This window comes from Oncorhynchus mykiss, chromosome 1 (genome assembly GCF_057628025.1).
Source record: "Oncorhynchus mykiss isolate SJ-2025 chromosome 1, ASM5762802v1, whole genome shotgun sequence".
NCBI lineage: Eukaryota > Metazoa > Chordata > Actinopteri > Salmoniformes > Salmonidae > Oncorhynchus > Oncorhynchus mykiss.
The window spans coordinates 43882703-43904090 of NC_143022.1; the positions used below are offsets into that span (position 1 = coordinate 43882703).

At 42.2% G+C, this 21388-nt stretch overlaps 1 protein-coding gene across 1 annotated transcript in view; it reads left to right on the plus strand.

Annotated features, from left to right (window-relative positions):
* The window catches only part of parp12a (poly (ADP-ribose) polymerase family, member 12a), a 29493-nt gene that overhangs the window by 4545 nt on the left and 3560 nt on the right, over positions 1 to 21388 (plus strand). Inside the window, exons 3-5 of the mRNA XM_021601474.3 lie at positions 18658 to 18922; positions 19000 to 19137; positions 19232 to 19364. Coding sequence (XP_021457149.1) covers positions 18658 to 18922; positions 19000 to 19137; positions 19232 to 19364 — 536 coding nt within the window. The remainder of the gene's footprint in view (positions 1 to 18657; positions 18923 to 18999; positions 19138 to 19231; positions 19365 to 21388) is intronic.

Sequence of the window (21388 nt, forward strand, 5' to 3'; positions counted from 1 at the left end):
AGTTCCCACATATGCTAAGCAATTGTTGGCTGCTTTTCCTTCACTCTGCGGTCCAACTCCCTCCAAACCATTTCAATTGGGTTGAGATTGGGTGATTGTGGAGGCCATGTCATCTGATGCAGAACTCCATCACTCTCCTTCTTGGTCAAATAGTCCATACACAGCCTGCAGGTGTGTTGGGTCATTGTCCTGTTGAAAAACAAGTGATAGTCCCACGAAGCACAAAATGCTGTGGTAGCCATGCTGGTTAATAACCTCTTAGAGCTACCCCCTACTTTTTTCAATTTCCTCCTGAAGAAACACCCAACTCTAACTGCCTGTAGCTGCATATTCTTGGTACCATTTGAAAGAAAACACTCTGAAGTTTGTGTAAATGTGAATTGAATGTAGGAGAATATAACACAATAGATCTGGTTTAGATAATACAATGAAAAAAAACATTATTTTTTATTGTTGTATCATCTTTAAAATGAACAAGATAAAACAAACATTCAGATAGGATGATGGGAATTTCAGTGAAAAACATAGAGGGCAACAGTACTTGTGCAAAGTTTCAGAATGATAACTTCCAAAATGAGTGTGCTACATGACATTTATCATGAAGTCACCCAGGTGTCCCACACAAGTAGCCCAAATGTACCCAAGTGTCCAAATTGGTGAAGTTATACATTTTGAATGGAATAACTATATACAAAATACCAAAATGGTATTCTGACCCCCCCCCCAAAAAAATATACATTTACAAAATAACACTTTCAATATTTGGAAGACCCTCAGTCCTCTACACAATATTATACTGCTGATGCCAGGTGCCATAGCACATCCATGCCTGCAGAAATACATTTGGGCAGATGAACACCACTTGTGGCAGGAGCTGGATGAACCAGCTTCAGTGTGGGGTGGACACCTTGGGACTGGGGGCTCTCTTTCAGATTCAGTGTCAATGTGAAAGAAAATGTCCAGTTAGAATAGTTTCACATATGAGCCCTGTATCAACAGGTATAATAAACATATATATATATATATATATATATATATATATATATATATATATATATATATACACAGTGCCTTGCGAAAGTATTCGGCCCCCTTGAACTTTGCAACCTTTTGCCACATTTCAGGCTTCAAACATAAAGATATAAAACTGTATTTTTTTGTGAAGAATCAACAACAAGTGGGACACAATCATGAAGTGGAACGACATTTATTGGATATTTCAAACTTTTTAACAAATCAAAAACTGAAAAATTGGGCGTGCAAAATTATTCAGCCCCCTTAAGTTAATACTTTGTAGCGCCACCTTTTGCTGCGATTACAGCTGTAAGTCGCTTGGGGTATGTCTCTATCAGTTTTGCACATCGAGAGACTGACATTTTTTCCCATTCCTCCTTGCAAAACAGCTCGAGCTCAGTGAGGTTGGATGGAGAGCATTTGTGAACAGCAGTTTTCAGTTCTTTCCACAGATTCTCGATTGGATTCAGGTCTGGACTTTGACTTGGCCATTCTAACACCTGGATATGTTTATTTTTGAACCATTCCATTGTAGATTTTGCTTTATGTTTTGGATCATTGTCTTGTTGGAAGACAAATCTCCGTCCCAGTCTCAGGTCTTTTGCAGACTCCATCAGGTTTTCTTCCAGAATGGTCCTGTATTTGGCTCCATCCATCTTCCCATCAATTTTAACCATCTTCCCTGTCCCTGCTGAAGAAAAGCAGGCCCAAACCATGATGCTGCCACCACCATGTTTGACAGTGGGGATGCTGTGTTCAGCTGTGTTGCTTTTACGCCAAACATAACGTTTTGCATTGTTGCCAAAAAGTTCAATTTTGGTTTCATCTGACCAGAGCACCTTCTTCCACATGTTTGGTGTGTCTCCCAGGTGGCTTGTGGCAAACTTTAAACAACACTTTTTATGGATATCTTTAAGAAATGGCTTTCTTCTTGCCACTCTTCCATAAAGGCCAGATTTGTGCAATATACGACTGATTGTTGTCCTATGGACAGAGTCTCCCACCTCAGCTGTAGATCTCTGCAGTTCATCCAGAGTGATCATGGGCCTCTTGGCTGCATCTCTGATCAGTCTTCTTCTTGTATGAGCTGAAAGTTTAGAGGGACGGCCAGGTCTTGGTAGATTTGCAGTGGTCTGATACTCCTTCCATTTAAATATTATCGCTTGCACAGTGCTCCTTGGGATGTTTAAAGCTTGGGAAATGTTTTTGTATCCAAATCCGGCTTTAAACTTCTTCACAACAGTATCTCGGACCTGCCTGGTGTGTTCCTTGTTCTTCATGATGCTCTCTGCGCTTTTAACGGACCTCTGAGACTATCACAGTGCAGGTGCATTTATACGGAGACTTGATTACACACAGGTGGATTGTATTTATCATCATTAGTCATTTAGGTCAACATTGGATCATTCAGAGATCCTCACTGAACTTCTGGAGAGAGTTTGCTGCACTGAAAGTAAAGGGGCTGAATAATTTTGCACGCCCAAATTTTTCAGTTTTTGATTTGTTAAAAAAGTTTGAAATATCCAATAAATGTCGTTCCACTTCATGATTGTGTCCCACTTGTTGTTGATTCTTCACAAAAAAATAGTTTTATATCTTTATGTTTGAAGCCTGAAATGTGGCAAAAGGTCGCAAAGTTCAAGGGGGCCGAATACTTTCGCAAGGCACTGTATATGAGTACAGGGAACATAAGGTTGAATATATTATTATAGACCTGCTAGATCTACTGTCTCATTTATATTATGACATTTCAGCTAGATCTACTGTCTCTATTATATTATGACAGACCGGCTAGATCTACTGTCTTTATTATATTACAACAGACCAGCTGTATCTACTGTCTCCATTTCACTTTGGCCATTGTTGTGGGCCTGCCCTCCCCTCAACAGCCTCAAATAGGCTATTTCATTTCACAAATAAAATTGTATATTATTAATTTCATACAACGGCATTAGCATGAGAAGACTTTACCAGTCCAAAACGATGTCCTCTCCGTTCAAAAAATATATGAGCAATACGTCCTGCGAAATGACCCAAAACTAGTTGATTGCAATGAAACCAAACATGACTGGAAAAGTCACGTTTTGTGTGTATATTTACCTCGAATGTGTCGTCGAAAATGGAATGAGACGGAATTCACGACACAAGCGGTTCACAAAATGTTTCGTGTTAGGCTATAAAAATGGATTTTATCAAACAAAAAAACATTCATTGGGTAACAGTGAACATTGGTATTGCAAACAGAGGAAGATCGTCAAAGGTAAACAATTTTATTTTATTGCAGTTTGTGATTTTGTCACGCCTGTGCTGGTTGAAATAGTTGTTTTTTATGGGGCTCTATCCTCAGATAATCACATCGTATTCTTTCGCAGTAAATCCTTTTTTAAATCTGACAACGCAGTTGGATTAGCAAGATTCTAGGCTTTCGAAACATGTGAGACACTTGTATTTTCATGAATGTTTAATATGACTATTTATGTAGCGATCACCGTATGTTGTCGAACCAACCCTACTTTTTCACAACACAATTGATTGGCTCAAATGCATTAAGAAGGAAAAAAATTCCACATATTTACTTTTAACTAGGCACACCTGTTAATTGAAATGCATTCCAGGTGATTACCTCATGATGCTGTTTGAGATAATGTGAAGCTGTGAAGGGTGGCTACTTTGAAGAATCTCAAATGTAAAAAAATATATTCATGTTTAACACCTTTTTTGGTTGCTACATGATTCCTTATTTGTTATTTCATTGTTTTGATGTCTTCACTATTATTCTACAATGCAAAAAATAAAGAAAACCCCTGGAATGAATAGGTGTGTCCAAACTTTTGACTGGTACTGTACATTACTTCTAAACTAGATTTATTTTCTCACTATATGTTTGAGTGACGATATTTAATTCACAGGCCACATACAAAACCTGGTGGATTTGTTGTTCAGCAGCATTGTGGTCCGTCCTGGAATTCACCTAAACACCATTGATAATGTAATCAGTGCTGTGTGTCTTGTATGTTGTCCGCTTCCACTGTGACTATGGACTACTATTGGGCAATGTCCCCCCCCCCCCCCAAAAAAAAAATCCGCACTGAGCAACTTCCGGTACGCGTTTACTGTGAACACTGAGGTTGTATCCTCTTTTTCAGTTACAGGTTTAACAGTGGCCAAGTAGTCTACTGTGGCAATTTGATCATAATGTAGACCTTCCAGAGTGGCCTACCATCAGAAACAATGGAGAAAATGCATCCCATAACATTTTAACATGGAAATAGCTGTTCTATCATTCAATCTACAGTAGCAACCAATGTGTGGTGTTCAATGTAGAGACCTTTGAAAAACACATGCAGGCTTGACATTAACCTGCTTATCCACTTGTCTTTCAGAGAAGGACATGACTGAAAATGTTTGATGCAAGAAACCACTTTCAAAATAAAGATCATTATTATTGCCATACCATTTATTAGAGAATCAGATAAATTATGCTACGTTCTGCCTGTTGGCTACTTAGCATTCAAAAAGTTTCAAAATACAACACTGCCCATTTTAAGACACAAAAAAGCTCTTTACCTGGCTAGTTTTTCAAAGATTTCTAGAAATGCACACATTTTGTGCTCTTGTAGGAAGCAATCACTCCCCCATTATTGACTAGAAATTAGCTATAACTGGGCTAATAACTCACCTACTAGTTTAGAATATGAAAAAATGTGCACGTGGCTACATGCAGCTCTCGCTTTCGTCTCAAAACAAGCGCATCTGCTCACTACCGCTCATGCTGTAGCCTAAACACAGTCCAGTTTAAAGTGAATGGCACAGATCCATATATGGCAATGGATATTTACATATAGGCCGACTGCAGCTCTTACTGGTTATGGTGCACCGGTCTGTGCCTGTCAATGCAATAGAATCCTACTCCAATGCACTCTGCCTACAAGAAAATCTCTTGCAAAGTTAGTTTTGCATACTATGTTCGTTTTTGTTTTGGTATGTAACATTGAAAGTGATTTGATCACAATTCCCACACTAGAGCGAAACGTAAAACTCTAGTGCTTCTCTGAGTGGGCTGATACTACTTCTGCACAGCAGTCGAGGGAAGCGGCTCGCCTGCGCTTGCAGCTTTGAGGGAACATTGCTCCTGGGCCTGAGTGAGTAATGCCAACCAGTCAGTGCCATGCTGGCACGTGTCCCTTGTGAATTAGCCAATCAGAGATCCTAATTCACAGCTATGTTCAACCGTGTGTTTACTGTTGGCTTCTATGACTGTATGGTGACTGTCTGTGTGATATAGGAGCTGAAGTCAGGCTCCTTCATGACCAGTATCTATGATGAGTGGCCTGGAGCTGATCTACTCTGCCATGCCCATCAGGCATTGGCAAACACCTCAGAAGGGACAGAAGGTGATTACTAATAAGACAGTACATCACAAGTGTTTAGTAATATCACCTTTTCAATACGTGTCACTCGTCAACTCTTCCTTGTTTTTCTACAGATGGGCAGAATAGATGCTTTTTAAATGGAGTCCTTTGAAAGAAAGGTTGATACTGATGTCTGTATTGGGAGAGACCTTGCACGACAATTAAACAAGACACATCTATTACTTTCTGTCGTCTTTTGTTATTATTGAATCGAATTGTACTGTATGTTCTTCAAACATGTCAGGGAAGTCCTGTCTAATACGGAACACCATACATGAAGGTATTATATTTGCACACAGCAGAACTACTTTTAAAGTATAATGTGAAGTATGGCTTATTCTACATGGAACTGTTAGACTTGAAAGTTATCAAAACACTGTTTAGAATGTCTACATACTGTATGATGGTGTGTATACAGTATGGAATTACGTTATATGCTGTACATATGAAGTGGGTAAAATGGTACATGTAAACATTATTAAAGTGACCAGTGTTCAATGCCTGTTTTATATGTATTAATTGATTATGGATACCCATCACCTGCTACCAAGGCAGAGCAGCTACTCTTCCTGGGGTCCAGCAACATTAAGGCAGTTACATTACCGTGCAAGAGTTTGGGGTCACTTAGAAATGTCCTTGTTTTCCATGAAAACATACATGAAATGAGTTGCAAAATGAATAGGAAACATAGTCAAGACGTTGACATGGTTATAAATAATGATTTTTAATTGAAATAATAATTGTGTCCTTCAAACTTTGCTTTTGTCAAAGAATCCTCCATTTGCAGCAATTACAGCCTTGCAGACCTTTGGCATTCTAGTTGTCAATTTGTTTAGGTAATCTGAAGATATTTCACCCCATGCTTCCTGAAGCACCTCCCACAAGTTGGATTGGCTTGATGGGCACTTCTTACGTACCATACAGTCAAGCTGCTCCCACAACAGCTCAATAGGGTTGACATCCAGTGACTGGCCACTCCATTATAGACACAATACCAGCTGACTGCTTCTTCCCTAAATAGGTATTGCATAGTTTGGAGCTGTGCTTTGGGTCATTGTCCTGTTGTAGGAGGAAATTGGCTCCAATTAAGTGCCATCTACCGGGTATGGCATGGCGTTGCAAAATAGAGTGATAGCCTTTCTTCTTAAAGATCCATTTTACCCTGTACAAATATCCCACTTTACCAACACCAAAGCACCCCCAGACCATCACATTGCCTCCACCATGCTTGCCAGATGGCGTCAAGCACTCCATCCTCTTTTCATTTCATCTGCGTCTGTCCATAACACTTTTTTTCCAATCTCCCTCTGTCCAGTATCTGTGTTCTTTTGCCCAGCTTTTCTTTTTATTGGCCAGTCTGAGATATGGCTTTTTCTTTGCAACTCTGCCTAGAAGGCCAGCATGCCGGAGTTGCCTCTTCGTTGTTGATGTTAAGACTGGGTACTATTTAATGAAGCTGCCAGTTGAGGACTTGTGAGGCGTCTGTTTCTCACACTAGACACTCTAATGTACTTGTCCCCTTGCTCAGTTGTGCACGGGGGCCTCCCACTCCTCTTTCTATTCTGGTTAGAGCCAGTTTGCCCTGTTCTGTGAAGGGAGTAGTACACAGCGTTTTACAAGATCTTCAGTTTCTTAGCAATTTCTCGCATGGAATAGCCTTCATTTCTCAGAACAAGAATAGACTGACGAGTTTCATAAGAAATGTATTTGTTTCTGGCCAATTTGAGCCTGTAATCGAACCCACAAATGCTGATGCTCCAGATACTCAACTAGTCTAAAGAAAGACAGTTTTATTGCTTCTTTAATCAGAACAACAGTTGTGCAGCTGTGCTGTTTTCTAATGATCAGTTAGCTAATCCAAGTTTATAATTTTAAAAGGCTAACACACCGTGCCATTGGAATACAGGAGTGATGGTTGCTGATAATGGGCCTCTGTACGCCTATGTACATATTCCATTTAAAAAATCTGTCGTTTCCAGCTACAATAGTCATTTACAACATTAACAATGTCTACACTGTATTTCTGATCAATTTGATGTTATTTTAATGGAGAAAGGCAATTTTTTTTCTTTCAAAAACAAGGACATTTCTAAGTGACTCAACTTTTGAACGGTGGTGTATATACTAATTACATTACATTTCACAAAGCATTAAGTGTGTGCCCTCAGGCCACTACTCTACTACCACATATCTACAACACAAAATCTGTGTGTGTGTGCGTTATCGCTTCACATTCCCCGCTGTTCCATAAGATTAATTTTCATATTTAAAAAAAAATATTATTTACTGCTTGCATGAGTTACTTGATGTGGAATAGTACTGTGCGCCTCCCATACTCTGTTCTGACCTCACAGGTCTGTTCACAGTCCCCGGTGGCATGTCTTGTGGGGTATTCATTGGTGTCTGAACTGTGTGCCAGTAGTTTAAACAGACAGCGCGGTGCATTCAACATGCCAATACTTCTCAAAATACACGTAGTGATGAAGTCAATCTCTCCTCTACTTTGAGCCAGGAAAGTTTAACATGGACAGACCGTAATGTTAGCTCTGTGTACATTTAAGTCACTCTTTGTGGCACCTGACCACACAACTAGACAGTAGTCCAGGTGCAACAAAACTACAGTATGGTCTGTAAGACCTGCCTTGTTGATAGCGCTGTTAAGAAGGCAGAGCAGCGCTTTATTATGGACGGACTTCTCCGCATCTTGGCTACTTTTGCATCAATATGTTTTGACCATGACAGTATACAAACTAGGGTTACTCAAAGCAGTTTAGTCTCCTCAACTTGCTCAATTTCCACATTATTCAGTACAAGATTTAGTTGAGGTTTAGTGAACGATTTGTCCCAAAAACAATGCATTTAGTTTTTGAAATATTTAGGATGAACTTATTTCTTGCCACACATTCTGAAACTGACTGCAGCTCTAAGTGTTGCATTGATTTAATTTGCTTTGGTAGCTGATGTGTATAGTGTTGAGTCATGAGCATTAGAGGTCGACAGATTATGATTTTTCAACGACGATTATTGGAGGACCAAAAAAGCCGATTTTTTTTAAAAATTATTATTATTTATTTTTTATGGATTTGTAATAATGGCAATTACAACAATACTGAATGAACACTTATTTTAACTTAATACATCAATAAAATCTATTTATCCTCAAGTAAATAATGAAACATGTTCAATTTGGTTTAAATAATGCAAAAACAAAGTGTTGGAGAAGAAAGTAAAAGTGCAATATGTGCTATGTAAGAAAGTTAACGTTTCAGTTCCTTGCTCAGAACATGAGAACATATGAAAGCTGGTGGTTCCTTAACAGTCTTCAATATTCCCAGGTAAGACATTTTAGGTTGTAGTTATTATAGGAATTATAGGACTATTTCCCTCTATACCATTTTGTATTTAATTAACCGTTGACTATTGGATGTTCTTATAGTCTCTTTAGTATTGCCAGTGTAACAGTATAGCTTCTGTTCCTCTCCTCGCTCCTCCCTGGGCTCGAACCAGCAACACTACGACAACAGCCACCACATCGAAGCAGGGTTACCCATGCAGAGCAAGGGAAACAACCACCCCAAGGCTCAGAGCGAGTGAAGTTTGAAATGCTATTAGCGCAGGCTAACTAGCCAGCCATTTCACTTCGGTTACACCAGCCTCATCTCGGGAGTTGATAGGCTTGAAGTCATAAACAGCACAATGCTTGACGCACAACGAAGAGCTGCTGGCAAAACGCACAAAAGTTCTGTTTGAATGAATGTTTACGCGCCTGCTTCTGCCTACCACCGCTCAGTCAGAGCGGAGTTAGATGCTCAGTCAGATTATATGCAACAAAGGACACGTGTAGTTAACTATTATGATTGATTGTTTTTTATGAGAAGTTTAATGCTAGCTAGCAACTTACCTTGGCTTATTGCATTTGCGTAACAGACAGTCTCCTTGTGGAGTGCAACGAGAGAGGCAGGTCATTATTGCGTTGGACTAGTTAACTGTAATGTTGCAAGATTGGATCCCCCGGGCTGACAAGGTTCAGGGGCAGAACGACAGATTTTCACGAGGCAGTTAACCCACCATTTCTAGGCCGTCTCTGAAAATAAGAATGTGTTCTTAACGGACTTGCCAAGTTAAATAAAGATTAAATAAAGGTGTTTAAAAAAATCGGCGCCCAAAAATACAGATTTCCAATTGTTATGAAAACTTGAAATCGGCCCTAATTAATCGGCCATTCCGATTTAATCGGTCGACCTCTAATCAGCATACATAGACACACAGGCTTTGCCCAGAGTCAGTGACAGGTCATTATAGCAGGGGATGTAAAGCCTTAACACAAGTTTTTCCAGCAGCAGATTATGATCGATAATGTCAAAAGCTGCACTGAAGTCTAACACAACCACTCCCACAATAATTTATTATCAATTTGTCAGCCAATCATCAGTCATTTGTGTAAGTGCTGTACATATTGAATGCCCTTCCCTATAAGCATTCTGAAAATCTGTTAGCATTGTATTTCACAGTAAACTAATTATCTGGTTAAACACAATTTATTTCCAATAGTTTACTACGGGTGGGGAACAGGCTGATTGGTCGGCTGTTTGAGCCAGTAAAGTGTGCTTTGCTTCCCGCCAGGCCTGAGTGCACACACTTTCCTGTAGGCTTAGATGGAAGAGATGGCAAAAAAGTAGTGGCAATATTCTCCACTATCATTCGCAGTAATTTTCAATCCATGTTGTCAGACTCAGGTGGCTCGTCATTGTTAGACGACAATTTTTTTCTCCACACCCTTTACGGAATTCTGAATTACAATGCTTGTCTTTCATAATTTGGTCAGATATGCATGGATGAGTAGGTTCATAATAATAGTGGCATCCGTGACAGAGAGGGAGAAGCGTCCATCCATGTATACGTAAGATGTATATGAGCTACATTTTCAGATATTACACATTTCTAATTTTGTCATAAAGTTGTTTTCATTTAAAGTTAGTGTACTGTTAGCTAGCTAGCTAACATTAGCTGGCTGGCTTGCTAGCTAACGTTACGTGTATGATCTATGTAGTAATATTATTTGGTTCTTGGCGCCATTTGCTTTGTTTAGTTATAGCCTAATGTTAGCTAGCTAACATTGAATCTGGTTGGTTAGCTACCTGCAGATTCATGCAGGGTAGTAACGTCATGAGTTGAGATTATGGTTAATTGTTTAGCTAGCTAGCTACATGTCTTAACAAAAGACTCCAATATGCAAGTATCCATTTCAATAGAATGCTCATGATGTCACTGCAACAGCTGTTGATAGACATAACTGCTAAATTCCAATTTCAGAGTACTCTGGTCTGAGTGTGCCAGAGCTCAAAATAACTAACGAATGAACGTACGCTCAACACCCGTTGAATATGGCCGGTGTCAGTAAAAGTTGGCAAAAAGGCATACATTTTTTCCAGCAGCACAGTTGCAGTCACAAACGCTCTAGATAACACAACAGCCTAACTAGCTCTGCTAGGGCGAGTGAAATTGTCAGTGCGCTATTCTCTCATTTGTGTCTGGAATTAGCTAGCCAACGTTAGCCAGTTAGCTTGGGTGCTTGACTACTGTTGTTAGAACAGAATGTTCGGATCAACCCTTTACAGAGATGGGTGGGGCTAAAGCTTAAGAGAGTGTGAACGTGCTGAATAGGTGTTGACAAAGAAGAGCTCTCCAGTAGGTGTAACAAAACATTCAGTCAAAGGCCATTTTCTCAGAAGTGAAGTTCAACTTTCAAAGACAGAATTATTTTCACATTGTTCCTCAACTGTAGTGTGTGATCCAATGTATAAAAAAAAATAAACACCATTTCAAATGTTTCTTCATGAGACAGAATCGAGCCGGTCGGTCACATGTTGTTAGCATATCATGCCTACATTTGCTAATCTTGCCTATTATTATTTTTTTTAAGTAGTTGGCAATATCAGTGGGCTTTGTGTTGAGTGAGACATCTGATTCAATGAATGGAGTATTTTTGCGTACAATTTTATTTGAAGGCTTTACTATTATTCATGATATAATTGTTCTTTATTTCATAGTAAAGTTTCTTCGTCTTTTTGTTCAGTGTAGTCACATGATTCCTCAATTTACAGTACTTTGTCAATTGGCTGTACAGCCAGACTTTTTCTTTTATATATATATTTTTTAAATTTAAAACATACAATATACTTGCAGTGAGGCCACTCAACAACGACATCACATTAGTCATCTAACAGCTTCCCATCCAGAGCGATGCAGCCAAACTTATTTTCCATTCCTTTTTCCTCAGTTTTAACATTCCCTTTCTTAATGGGTGCATGCTTATTAGTAACTGTAATAAGCATTTTCATAAATGTGTCAAGTACAGCGTCTGGTTGCTTCTCATTACACACCACAGACTAGAAAATATGATTTTAATCTTCAACAAACTGTAGGAATCATTACAATACTTGTATTGCATGACCTCCTTATACACTATTAGGCCCAACCTTTGGAACTTTGGTTTTCCTAGATTTTAAGATAAAACATTTTAAAAAATCGTTACCTTTATTTAATTAGGCAAGTCAGTTAACAAATTCTTATTTACAATGATGGCCTACACCGGCCAAACCCAGGAGATGCTGGGCCAATTGTGCGATTGGGAGGAGCCCGTTTTCTGTGATACAGCCTGTGATACAGCCTGGAATCGAACCAGGGTCTGTAGAGACGCCTCAAGCACTGAGATTCAGTGTCTGACTTGAGATGCAGAGTCTGATTTGAAGAAATATAATGTTTCTCCCTGGCCCAAATCCCCATCATTCGCATGAAGAAAAGATGGAGATACAGGGGGCGCAGATGACTTGTGAGAATTTGTTGGCGAGTGGGTAACCCGCCTCTACCATCTGTGCTATTGCCAAACGTGGAATCACTGGAGAATAAGCTGGATGAGCGCCGTTCGAGACTATCCTACCAATGGGACATTAAAAAACGGTAATATCTTATTTTTCACTGAGTCGTGGCTGAACAATAACACAGATAATATACAGTTGGCTGGATTTTCCGTGCATCGGCAGGATTGATCACCCTCATCCGGTAAGACGAGGGGTGGTGGTGTGTGTCTATTTGTCGGCTCTGATGCTCATCGGATTTGGGAGGGCAGGCAAACTATTACGGACTACAAAGGGAAACCCAGCCGCGAGCTGCCCAGTGATGCGAGCCTACCAGAAGAGCTAAATGCCTTTTTATGCTCGCTTCAAGGCAAGCAACACTGACGCATGCATGAGTGCACCAGCTGTTCCGGACGACTGTGTGATCACGTTCTCCGTAGCCGACGTGAGCAAGACTTTTTAAACAGGTCAACATTCACAAGGCCGCAGGGCCAGACGGATTACTAGGACGTGTACTCGGAGCATGCGCGGACCAACTGGCATGCGTCTTCACTGACATTTTCAACCTCTACCTGACCGAGTTTGTAATACCTGCACGTTTCAAGCAGACCACCATAGTCCATGTGCCCAAGAAAGTGAAGGTAACCAACCTAAATGAGTCCCGCCCCCTAGCACTCATGCCGGTAGCCATGAAGTGCTTTGAAAGGCTGGTCAAGGCTCACATCAACACCATTATCCCAGGAACCCTAGACCCACTCCAATCAGGGGTGCGTGCGTAGTCCCCTCCTGTACTCCCTGTTCACCCACGACTGTGTGGCCAAGCACGACTCCAACATCTAGTTTGCTGACGACACAACGGTGGTAGGCCTGATCACCGACAACAATGAGACAGCCTATAGGGTGGAGGTCAGAGACCTGACAGTGTGGTGCCAGGACAGTAACCTCTCCCTCAACATGAGCAAGACAAAGGAGATGATCGTGGACTACAGGAAAAAGAGGACATGGCACACCCCCATTAACATCGATGGGGGTGTCGTGGAGCGAGTCGAGACTTTCAAGTTCCTTAGTGTCCACATCACCAACAAACTATCATGGTCCAAACACAACAAGGCAGTTGTGAAAAGGGCACGACAATGCATTTTCCCCCTCAGGAAACTGAAAAGATTTAACATGGTTCCCCAGATCCTCAAAGTTCTACAGCTGCAACATCGAGAGCATCCTGACCGGTTGCATCACCGGTTGCCTGGTATGGCAACTGCTCGGCATCTGACCATAAGGCACTACAGAGGGCAGTGCGTACGGCCCAGTACATCACTGGGGCCAAGCTTCCTGCCATCCAGGACCTAAATTGTATACTAGGCGGTGTCAGAGGAAGACTCATAAAATTGTCGAAGACTCCAGTCACCCAAGTCCTGGACTGTTCTATCTGCTACTGCACGGCAAGCAGTACCGGAGCGCCAACTCTAGGTCCAAAAGGCTCCTTAACAGCTTCTACCCCCAAGCCATAAGACTGCTGAACAATTAATCAAATGGTCACCTGGACTATTACATTGATACCCTCCCCCTTTTTGTTTTTATACTGCTGCTACTCAGTTTTATCTATGCATAGTCACTTTACCCCTACCTACATGTTCAAATAACCTTGACTAACCTGTACCCCTGTACATTGACCTGTACCGGTACTCCCTGTATATAGCCTCATTATTATTTATTATAACTTTTTTTAAATTGTTGTTGTTATTATTATATTTTTTTTTACTTAGAGTAAAAATATTTCAGTAAATATTTTCTTAACTGCATTGTTGGTTAAGGGCTTGTAAGTAAGCATTTCACGGTAAGTTCTACAACTGTTGTATTTGGCGCAGGACAATGTACATTTGCAGCAGCATTACGACCACTCAGCGACACAATGGTAGGGATTATCTGAGCAGGGTTTGGGCCACTGATAAGTCATTGTCTCAATGCAGCCTTGACTATATACATAGGGCAGAAGTCTTTATGGTGCAGGGTAGAGTTCTGGGTGGTAGCCGGCTAGTAACAGTGACTAAATTCAGGGAAGGCTATAGTGGGCAGAGGCCGGCTAGTGTTGACTATTTAACAGTCTGATGGCCTGAAGATGGAAGCCATTTTTTCAGGGTCTCTCGGTCCCAGCTTTGATGCACCTGCACTGTCTCTGTCTTGTAGATGGTAGCGAGGTGAACAGGTCCTGGCTCGGGTGGTTGCGGTCCTTGATGATATTCTTAGCTTTCCTTTAACACGGGTGCTGTAGATGTTCTGGAAGGCAGGCAGTGTGCCCCAAGTGATGGGTTGGGCTGACCGAACCACCCTCCTTGCCTGGCAACAACCTGACTTATGAGCCACTTAATAAATGGAATTTGATCAGCCTGTCTGGAATGGAGCTCAGCCACTGTACATGTTTTATATTATCCACAAAACATGAAGTGTCCCTTATACACATCAGTTATGCAAGCTAACAACCAGCATAGATAACAAGCTAGCTAGTCAACAAGACCAACTAGCTAGCTCGCAAGACTAGCCAAGTTAGCTGGGAGAATACTTGCCTGTCAGGCATTGTTCAGGGCTTAAATGCCCAGCATTGAGATCAACACTACAGCAGGACTCCTTGCTGAAGTGGTTGTCTCATGCATCTGAACAAATGAATGGATGATGCGTGGTACTTTTGATGATCTCAACAAAATAACTTGAGAGATTTGTCTTGGGGGTGTGGCTTCATGTGGGTGTTTCTTAGGTTTGTCTTTGCCATTCAATCACAACAAACAAGGTTAGTAGCGAGTACAGCAAGGTAAGCCAAGCCAGCTTGAACAAAGTTTTGAAGTTGAGGACTTCTCCCCTCCTGAATGACTGACTATCTCAAGATGGTCAGCTAATTCAGTTCTAAAGCCTGCGCTGACCTTGTGTTTAGCCAAGCTGACAGCAGCTAATGTTAGTTAACATAGCTTTGTGATATAAAGACAGTATTCTTACACTTACCTAGCAAATACAAATAAGTTGTACTCTACACACAACTTCAGCTGTCTAACCAGAACTGGTAAGGCATTTGTCTGTTTGGCCTAATCTAAGGATTTGGCTGTCTAACCACTCACTGACATGCACAGCTCTCTGGGTGAGGTCTCCAGTGTGTGCCATCTACTGTATGTAATGGATTACAGGTTATGGACAGGTGCAGCCAGGTAGCAGGAGAGGTGGAATGCATGACACTCCATCCTGGATATGACAGAGTTTGCCTCAACCCATGGGTCCAGCAGGCAGAGTTCAATAACAACAGGTAGATGTGAGATGCAGGAGGATGGCCCTCTTCTCATACCACTCTGTAGGCTACTGACCAAGGAGGAAGCTTTGCATCGGTCAGTAGCCTACAGAGTAATATGACGAGTGCAATTGCTGAAGTTACAGTAAATGATAAAAACTATGTGGACACCTGCTCGGGGTTTTATAATTTTTTTATGATTTATAAGATAATTTTTTTACGATTTATAAGAGTTGGCTGCAGCACCCCTACTTCAATTCAAACTTTATTTGTCACATGCGCCGAATACAACAAGTGTCAACCTTACCGTGACATGCTTATTTACAAGCCCTTAACCATCAGTGTAGTTCAAGAAGAGTTAAGAAAATATTTACCAAATAAACTAAAGTTAAAAAATAAATTAAAAAGTAACACAATAACGAGGCTCTATACAGAAGGTACCGAGTCAGTGTGTGCGGGTACAGGTTAAAGGTAACTTGTACATGTAGATAGGGGTGAAGTGACTATGCATAGATAATAAACAGCGAGTAGCAGCACTGTACAAAACAAATGAGAGGGGGGGGGGGGGGGGGGTAATAGCCCGGTGGCCATTTGATTAGTTGTTCAGCAGTCTTATGGCTTGGGGTAGAAGCTGTTAAGGAGCCTTTTGGTTCTATACTTGGTGCTTCGGTACCGCTTGTTGTGCGGTAGCAGAGAGAACAGTCTATGACTTTGGTGACTGGAGTCTCTGACAATTTTATGGGCTTTTCTCTGACACCGCCTTTTTATATAGGTCCTGGATTGCAGGAAACTTGGCAGCAGTGATGTACTGGGCCGTACGCACTACCCTCTGTACTGCCTTATGGTCAGATGCCGAGCAGTTGCCATACCAGGCGGTGATGCAACCGGTCAGGATGCTCTCGATGGTGCAGCTGTAGAACTTTTTGAGGATCTGGGGACCCATGCCAAATCTTGTCAGTCTCCTGAAAAGTATACTTCCCGCAGCTATGGCCCTGTTCCTGTTTTGCTGCTGGCTCTCATTCCCGCTCCCCCCTTTGCACAAGATATAAAGGGAGAGATGCAGATAAACGGAAGCGTACTGACAGTTGAGCAACATTTCGAAATGTAATTGCGGGAAAGACCTTTATTTAAACAATTACTGTACTTTTAAAATAGAGGAGCCTCAACTTTATGTGACTCTAAACATTGTTTCACAACTGACGATAGAGTAAATAACACCACTTTACAAATGGCGTATGTAATTGAGATCATGCGCCAGTGGAATGGAGCATAGCACTCCATATGCAGTGAATAGGCCTACATCATGTAGCGTACCAATGGAATGTTTTTGTAGGACATAATGTTAGATCACTTGCATTGCTATCTAGCAGCAATATCATATTTAGAGTTAGCGATCTAGCTAATGTGTTTTGAGGTCCCACTTCCTCAGGTGGTAAATTATGTAGAATAATTGGCCAATATGCACAAAAGAATATGCAGGCAATTTAATTTCAAAAAGTATATCAGATTGTTCTTGATCCTATTTAACATGTTGCACATATCCACCATGCATTCCCTGAACATGTTAGATGAAATAACTAACGTCTTCTATGTCTTACTTGGCCCTGGAAAAAGTCAGTCTAGAGCCCTCCCGCTTAAGTACCTTGCTTCGAGGTATAGCCATCTGATACCTGATTCACTGAATGATTTTTTGCTTGTTGTAGGCTAGTGTTCTAATGTTATAGCGCATTTACCTTCAGGAGAGCCACTGGGTGTCGACTTGTTGTTCCAGCCCCACTCTAGCACGCCGTGTTCTACAAATCAACTGCTCAACAGGACCTTTTAAAGCAGGGCTGGATCAAAATCCTGCACAGGCGACTAGCTGACCACAGGTTTTATACAGTAACGGTGCTGTAATATTTGACTTTAAGGCATTTGTTCAGTGGTATTGGTATGTTATTGAGTATCAGTATAGCTGGTATTGGTATTGAAGCCAACATTCTGAACACTTAGAAATTGGGATCTAGCTAATGATTAGCCCATTGCGGTAGCCTAAACAAATGCAGATGGGCAACTCCATGTTTCAACCATTTTATAGCCTGACCGCTATACTACTACTGTACATCGGTAAAGGCCATCTCCCTAGTAATATGAGCCATGTAGGCTATAGCCTTTGCTGAAAGAGCTAGCCCTAAAAATGCTACTTTTTGCCAACATGGGCTAATTTCTGGAGGAGAATATTCGCAGTTATGTGGTGTGCACAGACCTCAGAATTTGTATTATATTGCATTCCAAGTGGCATTAAAAAGGTCTTCAGTCAAGGGCCTCTCATGTGGCGCAGTGGTCTAAGGCTAACCAGAGATTCTGGGTTCGAGTCCAGGCTCTGCAGCAGGCCGCGACCGGGAGACCCATGGGGCGGCGTACAATTGGCCCAGCGTTGTCCAGGTTAGGGAGGGTTTGGCCGGGAGGGTTTGGCCGGCAGGGATATCCTGGGCGCAGTGCACGCTGACCAGGTCGCCAGGTGTACGGTGTTTCCTCCTACACATTGGTGCGGCTGGCTTCCGGGTTGGATGTGCATTGTGTCAAGAAGCAGTGCGGGTTGTGTTTCGGAGGACGCATGGCTCTCGACCTTCGCCTCTCCAGAGTCCGTACGGGAGTTGCAGCGACGAGACAAGACTAACTACTACCAATTGGATACCATGAAATTGGGGAGAAAAAAGGGGTAAAAACAAAATGCAGATACATGTGTAAACTATAGGCTGATCTGCTTCTACTTATGTATTCTCTGTAAATATTTAAATGAAGTGTTTTGCATCGTACTGGCCGCCTAATTGTTTCCTATCTTGGATTACTTGCCATTTTAAGGGTATACCTGCCATATTGTTACACATATCAAACTTATTTCAGGGCTAGACATGTACCAATCGGTTGACTGGGTGACTGGCTTTTGCAAGTTTCACATTCAGTTAGTCCTGTTTTTCAACTTCAATAGATATGCATGCATTCATGTAGGCCTACTTGTATGAGGAAAACGAGTATGCCTTGCCAAATGCCTTGCCAAATGTGATTTGCATGTAGTCTACAGTAGTATCTGGATGTTTTACCATCTCCTTTCAACTCTTTCCAGATCTGCTCCCATTACAACAAGGGTGTTGGTGAGCATGGCTCCTGCAAGTTTAAAACCAGTTGCACCAGCCTCCACCTCTGCCTGCACTTCCTCCAGGGAGACTGTAAGTTTGGTGCTGGATGTAAGAGGGCCCACACATTTGACGCCACCACCATGAAGATCCTAAATGGCAGAGGATTCAGCCAAGAGAACATCAGCATCCTCGACAAGATCTACAATAACAAATTCATCATCATCGGTCAGAGTCACGAAGAAAAGCCATCTGGTAAGGAAATGACCAGGTAGAATCAATGGAAATATCATTGTAATATAATGTAGTAACTGTGTTTGTCCTGTGTCTAGTTGTAGTACCCTCCCCTGCCCCAGCCATAGAGCCAGTTGGGAAAGAGCGTTCTCGTAAGTCTTCGTCCCGCTCCATCAGTGAAACCGACAGGAATGAAATCTGCCTCTTCTTCATCCGCAGACACTGCAGCTTCAAAGGTAACATGAACTAAACCTACTTTATCAACATTTTAGTTTACAGTACTGTGTTTGAAGTGTTTACATGTGTTTCTGTGGCTGTGTGTGCTGTCAGAGAAGTGTGTCCGTATCCACTACCACCTGCCTTACAAATGGCAGATCTTAGAGAGAGATGGAGTGACTTGGAGAGACCTGCCCAATGTGGAGGAGATTGAAAAGGCCTACTGTATCCCAGGAAAAGATACAAGGTACAGTTGTCGTCATATCAGATGTTATTTTTTTAAACATATTTTTTAAATACAAACAAAATCCTATTTAATGTACTACACTCGACTAGTGACGTGCTCAATATGGAAGTTGTGCGATTAAGCGGATGCTAAGATACCGGATTGTTTCGCTAGCACCGATTTGGAATATGTTCTGGGATTCATCCGATGGCATTGAGGAGTTTACCACGTCAGTCACCAGCTTCATTAATAAGTGCATCGACGATGTCATCCCCACAGTGCCATACCTACATATACCAACCAGAAGCCATGGATTAAAGGAAACCTCCTTACTGAGCTAAAGGCTAGAGCTGCCGCCGCCTTGGAGTGGGACACTAATCCGGACGCTTATAAGAAATTCCGCTACACCCTCAGACGAACCATCAAACAAGCAGTGTCAATACAAGACTAAGATATAATCCTACTACACCGGTTCTGACGCTCGTCGGATGTGGTAGGGCTTGTAAACTATCACGGATTGAAAGGGAAACCCAGCCGTAAGCTGCCCAGTGACGCAAGCCTACCAGACAAGCGAAATGCTTGCTTTGAGGCTAGCAACATTGAACCATGCATGAGAGCTCCAGCTGTTCCGGACAACTGTGTGATCATGTTCTCTGTAGCCAAGACCTTTAAACAGGTTAACACTCACAGACGGATTACCAAGACATGTAGTTGGAGCATACACTGACCAGCTGGCATATGTCTTCAATGATATTTTCATCCTCTCCCAGACCTAGTCTGTAATACATACATGTTTCAAGCAGCCCACCATAGTCCTTGTGCCCAAGAACACCAACATAACCTGTCGCAATGAACTCATCTGTAGCAATGAAATGTTTCGAAAGGCATGGCTCACATCAACACCATCAATCCAAACACACTGGACCCACTCCAACAGAACCACAGATGACGCAATCTCTATTGCACTCCACACCGCCCTTTACCACATGGACAAAAGGAACACCTACGTGAGAAAGCTGTTCATTGACTATAGCTCAGCATTCAACACTATAGTGCCCTCCAAGCTCATCAGTAAGCTAAGGACCCTGAGATTGAACACCTCCCTCCAACACCATCATTATGTTTGCCGATGACACGACGGTGGTAGGCATGATCACTGACAATGATGAGACAGCCTATAGGGAGGAGGTCAGAGACACTGCCAGGACAACTACCTCTCCCTCAACGTCAGCAAGAAAAAGGACTACAGGAAATGGAGGGTCGAGCACAACCCCGTTCACAACGGTAGGGCTGTAGTGGAGCGGGTCGAGAGCTTCAAGTTCCGCAGTGTCCACATCACTAAGGACCTATCATGGTCCAAACACACCAACACAGTCGTGAATAGGGCACGACGATGCCTCTTCCCACTTAGGAGGCTGAAGAGATCGGCATGGGCCCCTCAAATCCTTAAAGTTCTACAACTGCACCATTGAGAGAATCTTGACTTGCTGCATCACCCACCGCCTGGTATGGCAACTGCCTGGCATCTGACCATAAGGCGTTATAGAGGGTAGTTCGTATGGTCCACTACATCACTGGGGCCGAGCTCCATGACATCCAGGACCTTTATACCAGGCGGTGTTAGAGGAAGGCCCTAAAAATCGTCAGACTCTAGCCACCCTAGTCATAGACTGTTCTCTCTGCTACCGTACGGCAAGCGGTACCAGAGCGCCAAGTCTGGGACCAAAAGGTTCCTTAACAGCTTCTACCCCCAAGCCGTAAGACTGCTGAACAGCTTCTACCCCCAAGCCGTAAGACTGCTGAACAGCTTCTACACCCAAGCCGTAAGACTGCTGAACAGCTTCTACCCCCAAGCCGTAAGACTGCTGAACAGCTTCTACCCCCAAGCCGTAAGACTGCTGAACAGCTTCTACCCCCAAGCCGTAAGACTGCTGAACAGCTTCTACCCCCAAGCCGTAAGACTGCTGAACAGCTTCTACCCCCAAACCGTAAGACTGCTGAATAATGAATCAAATGGCTACCTGGACTATTATCATTGAGCCCCT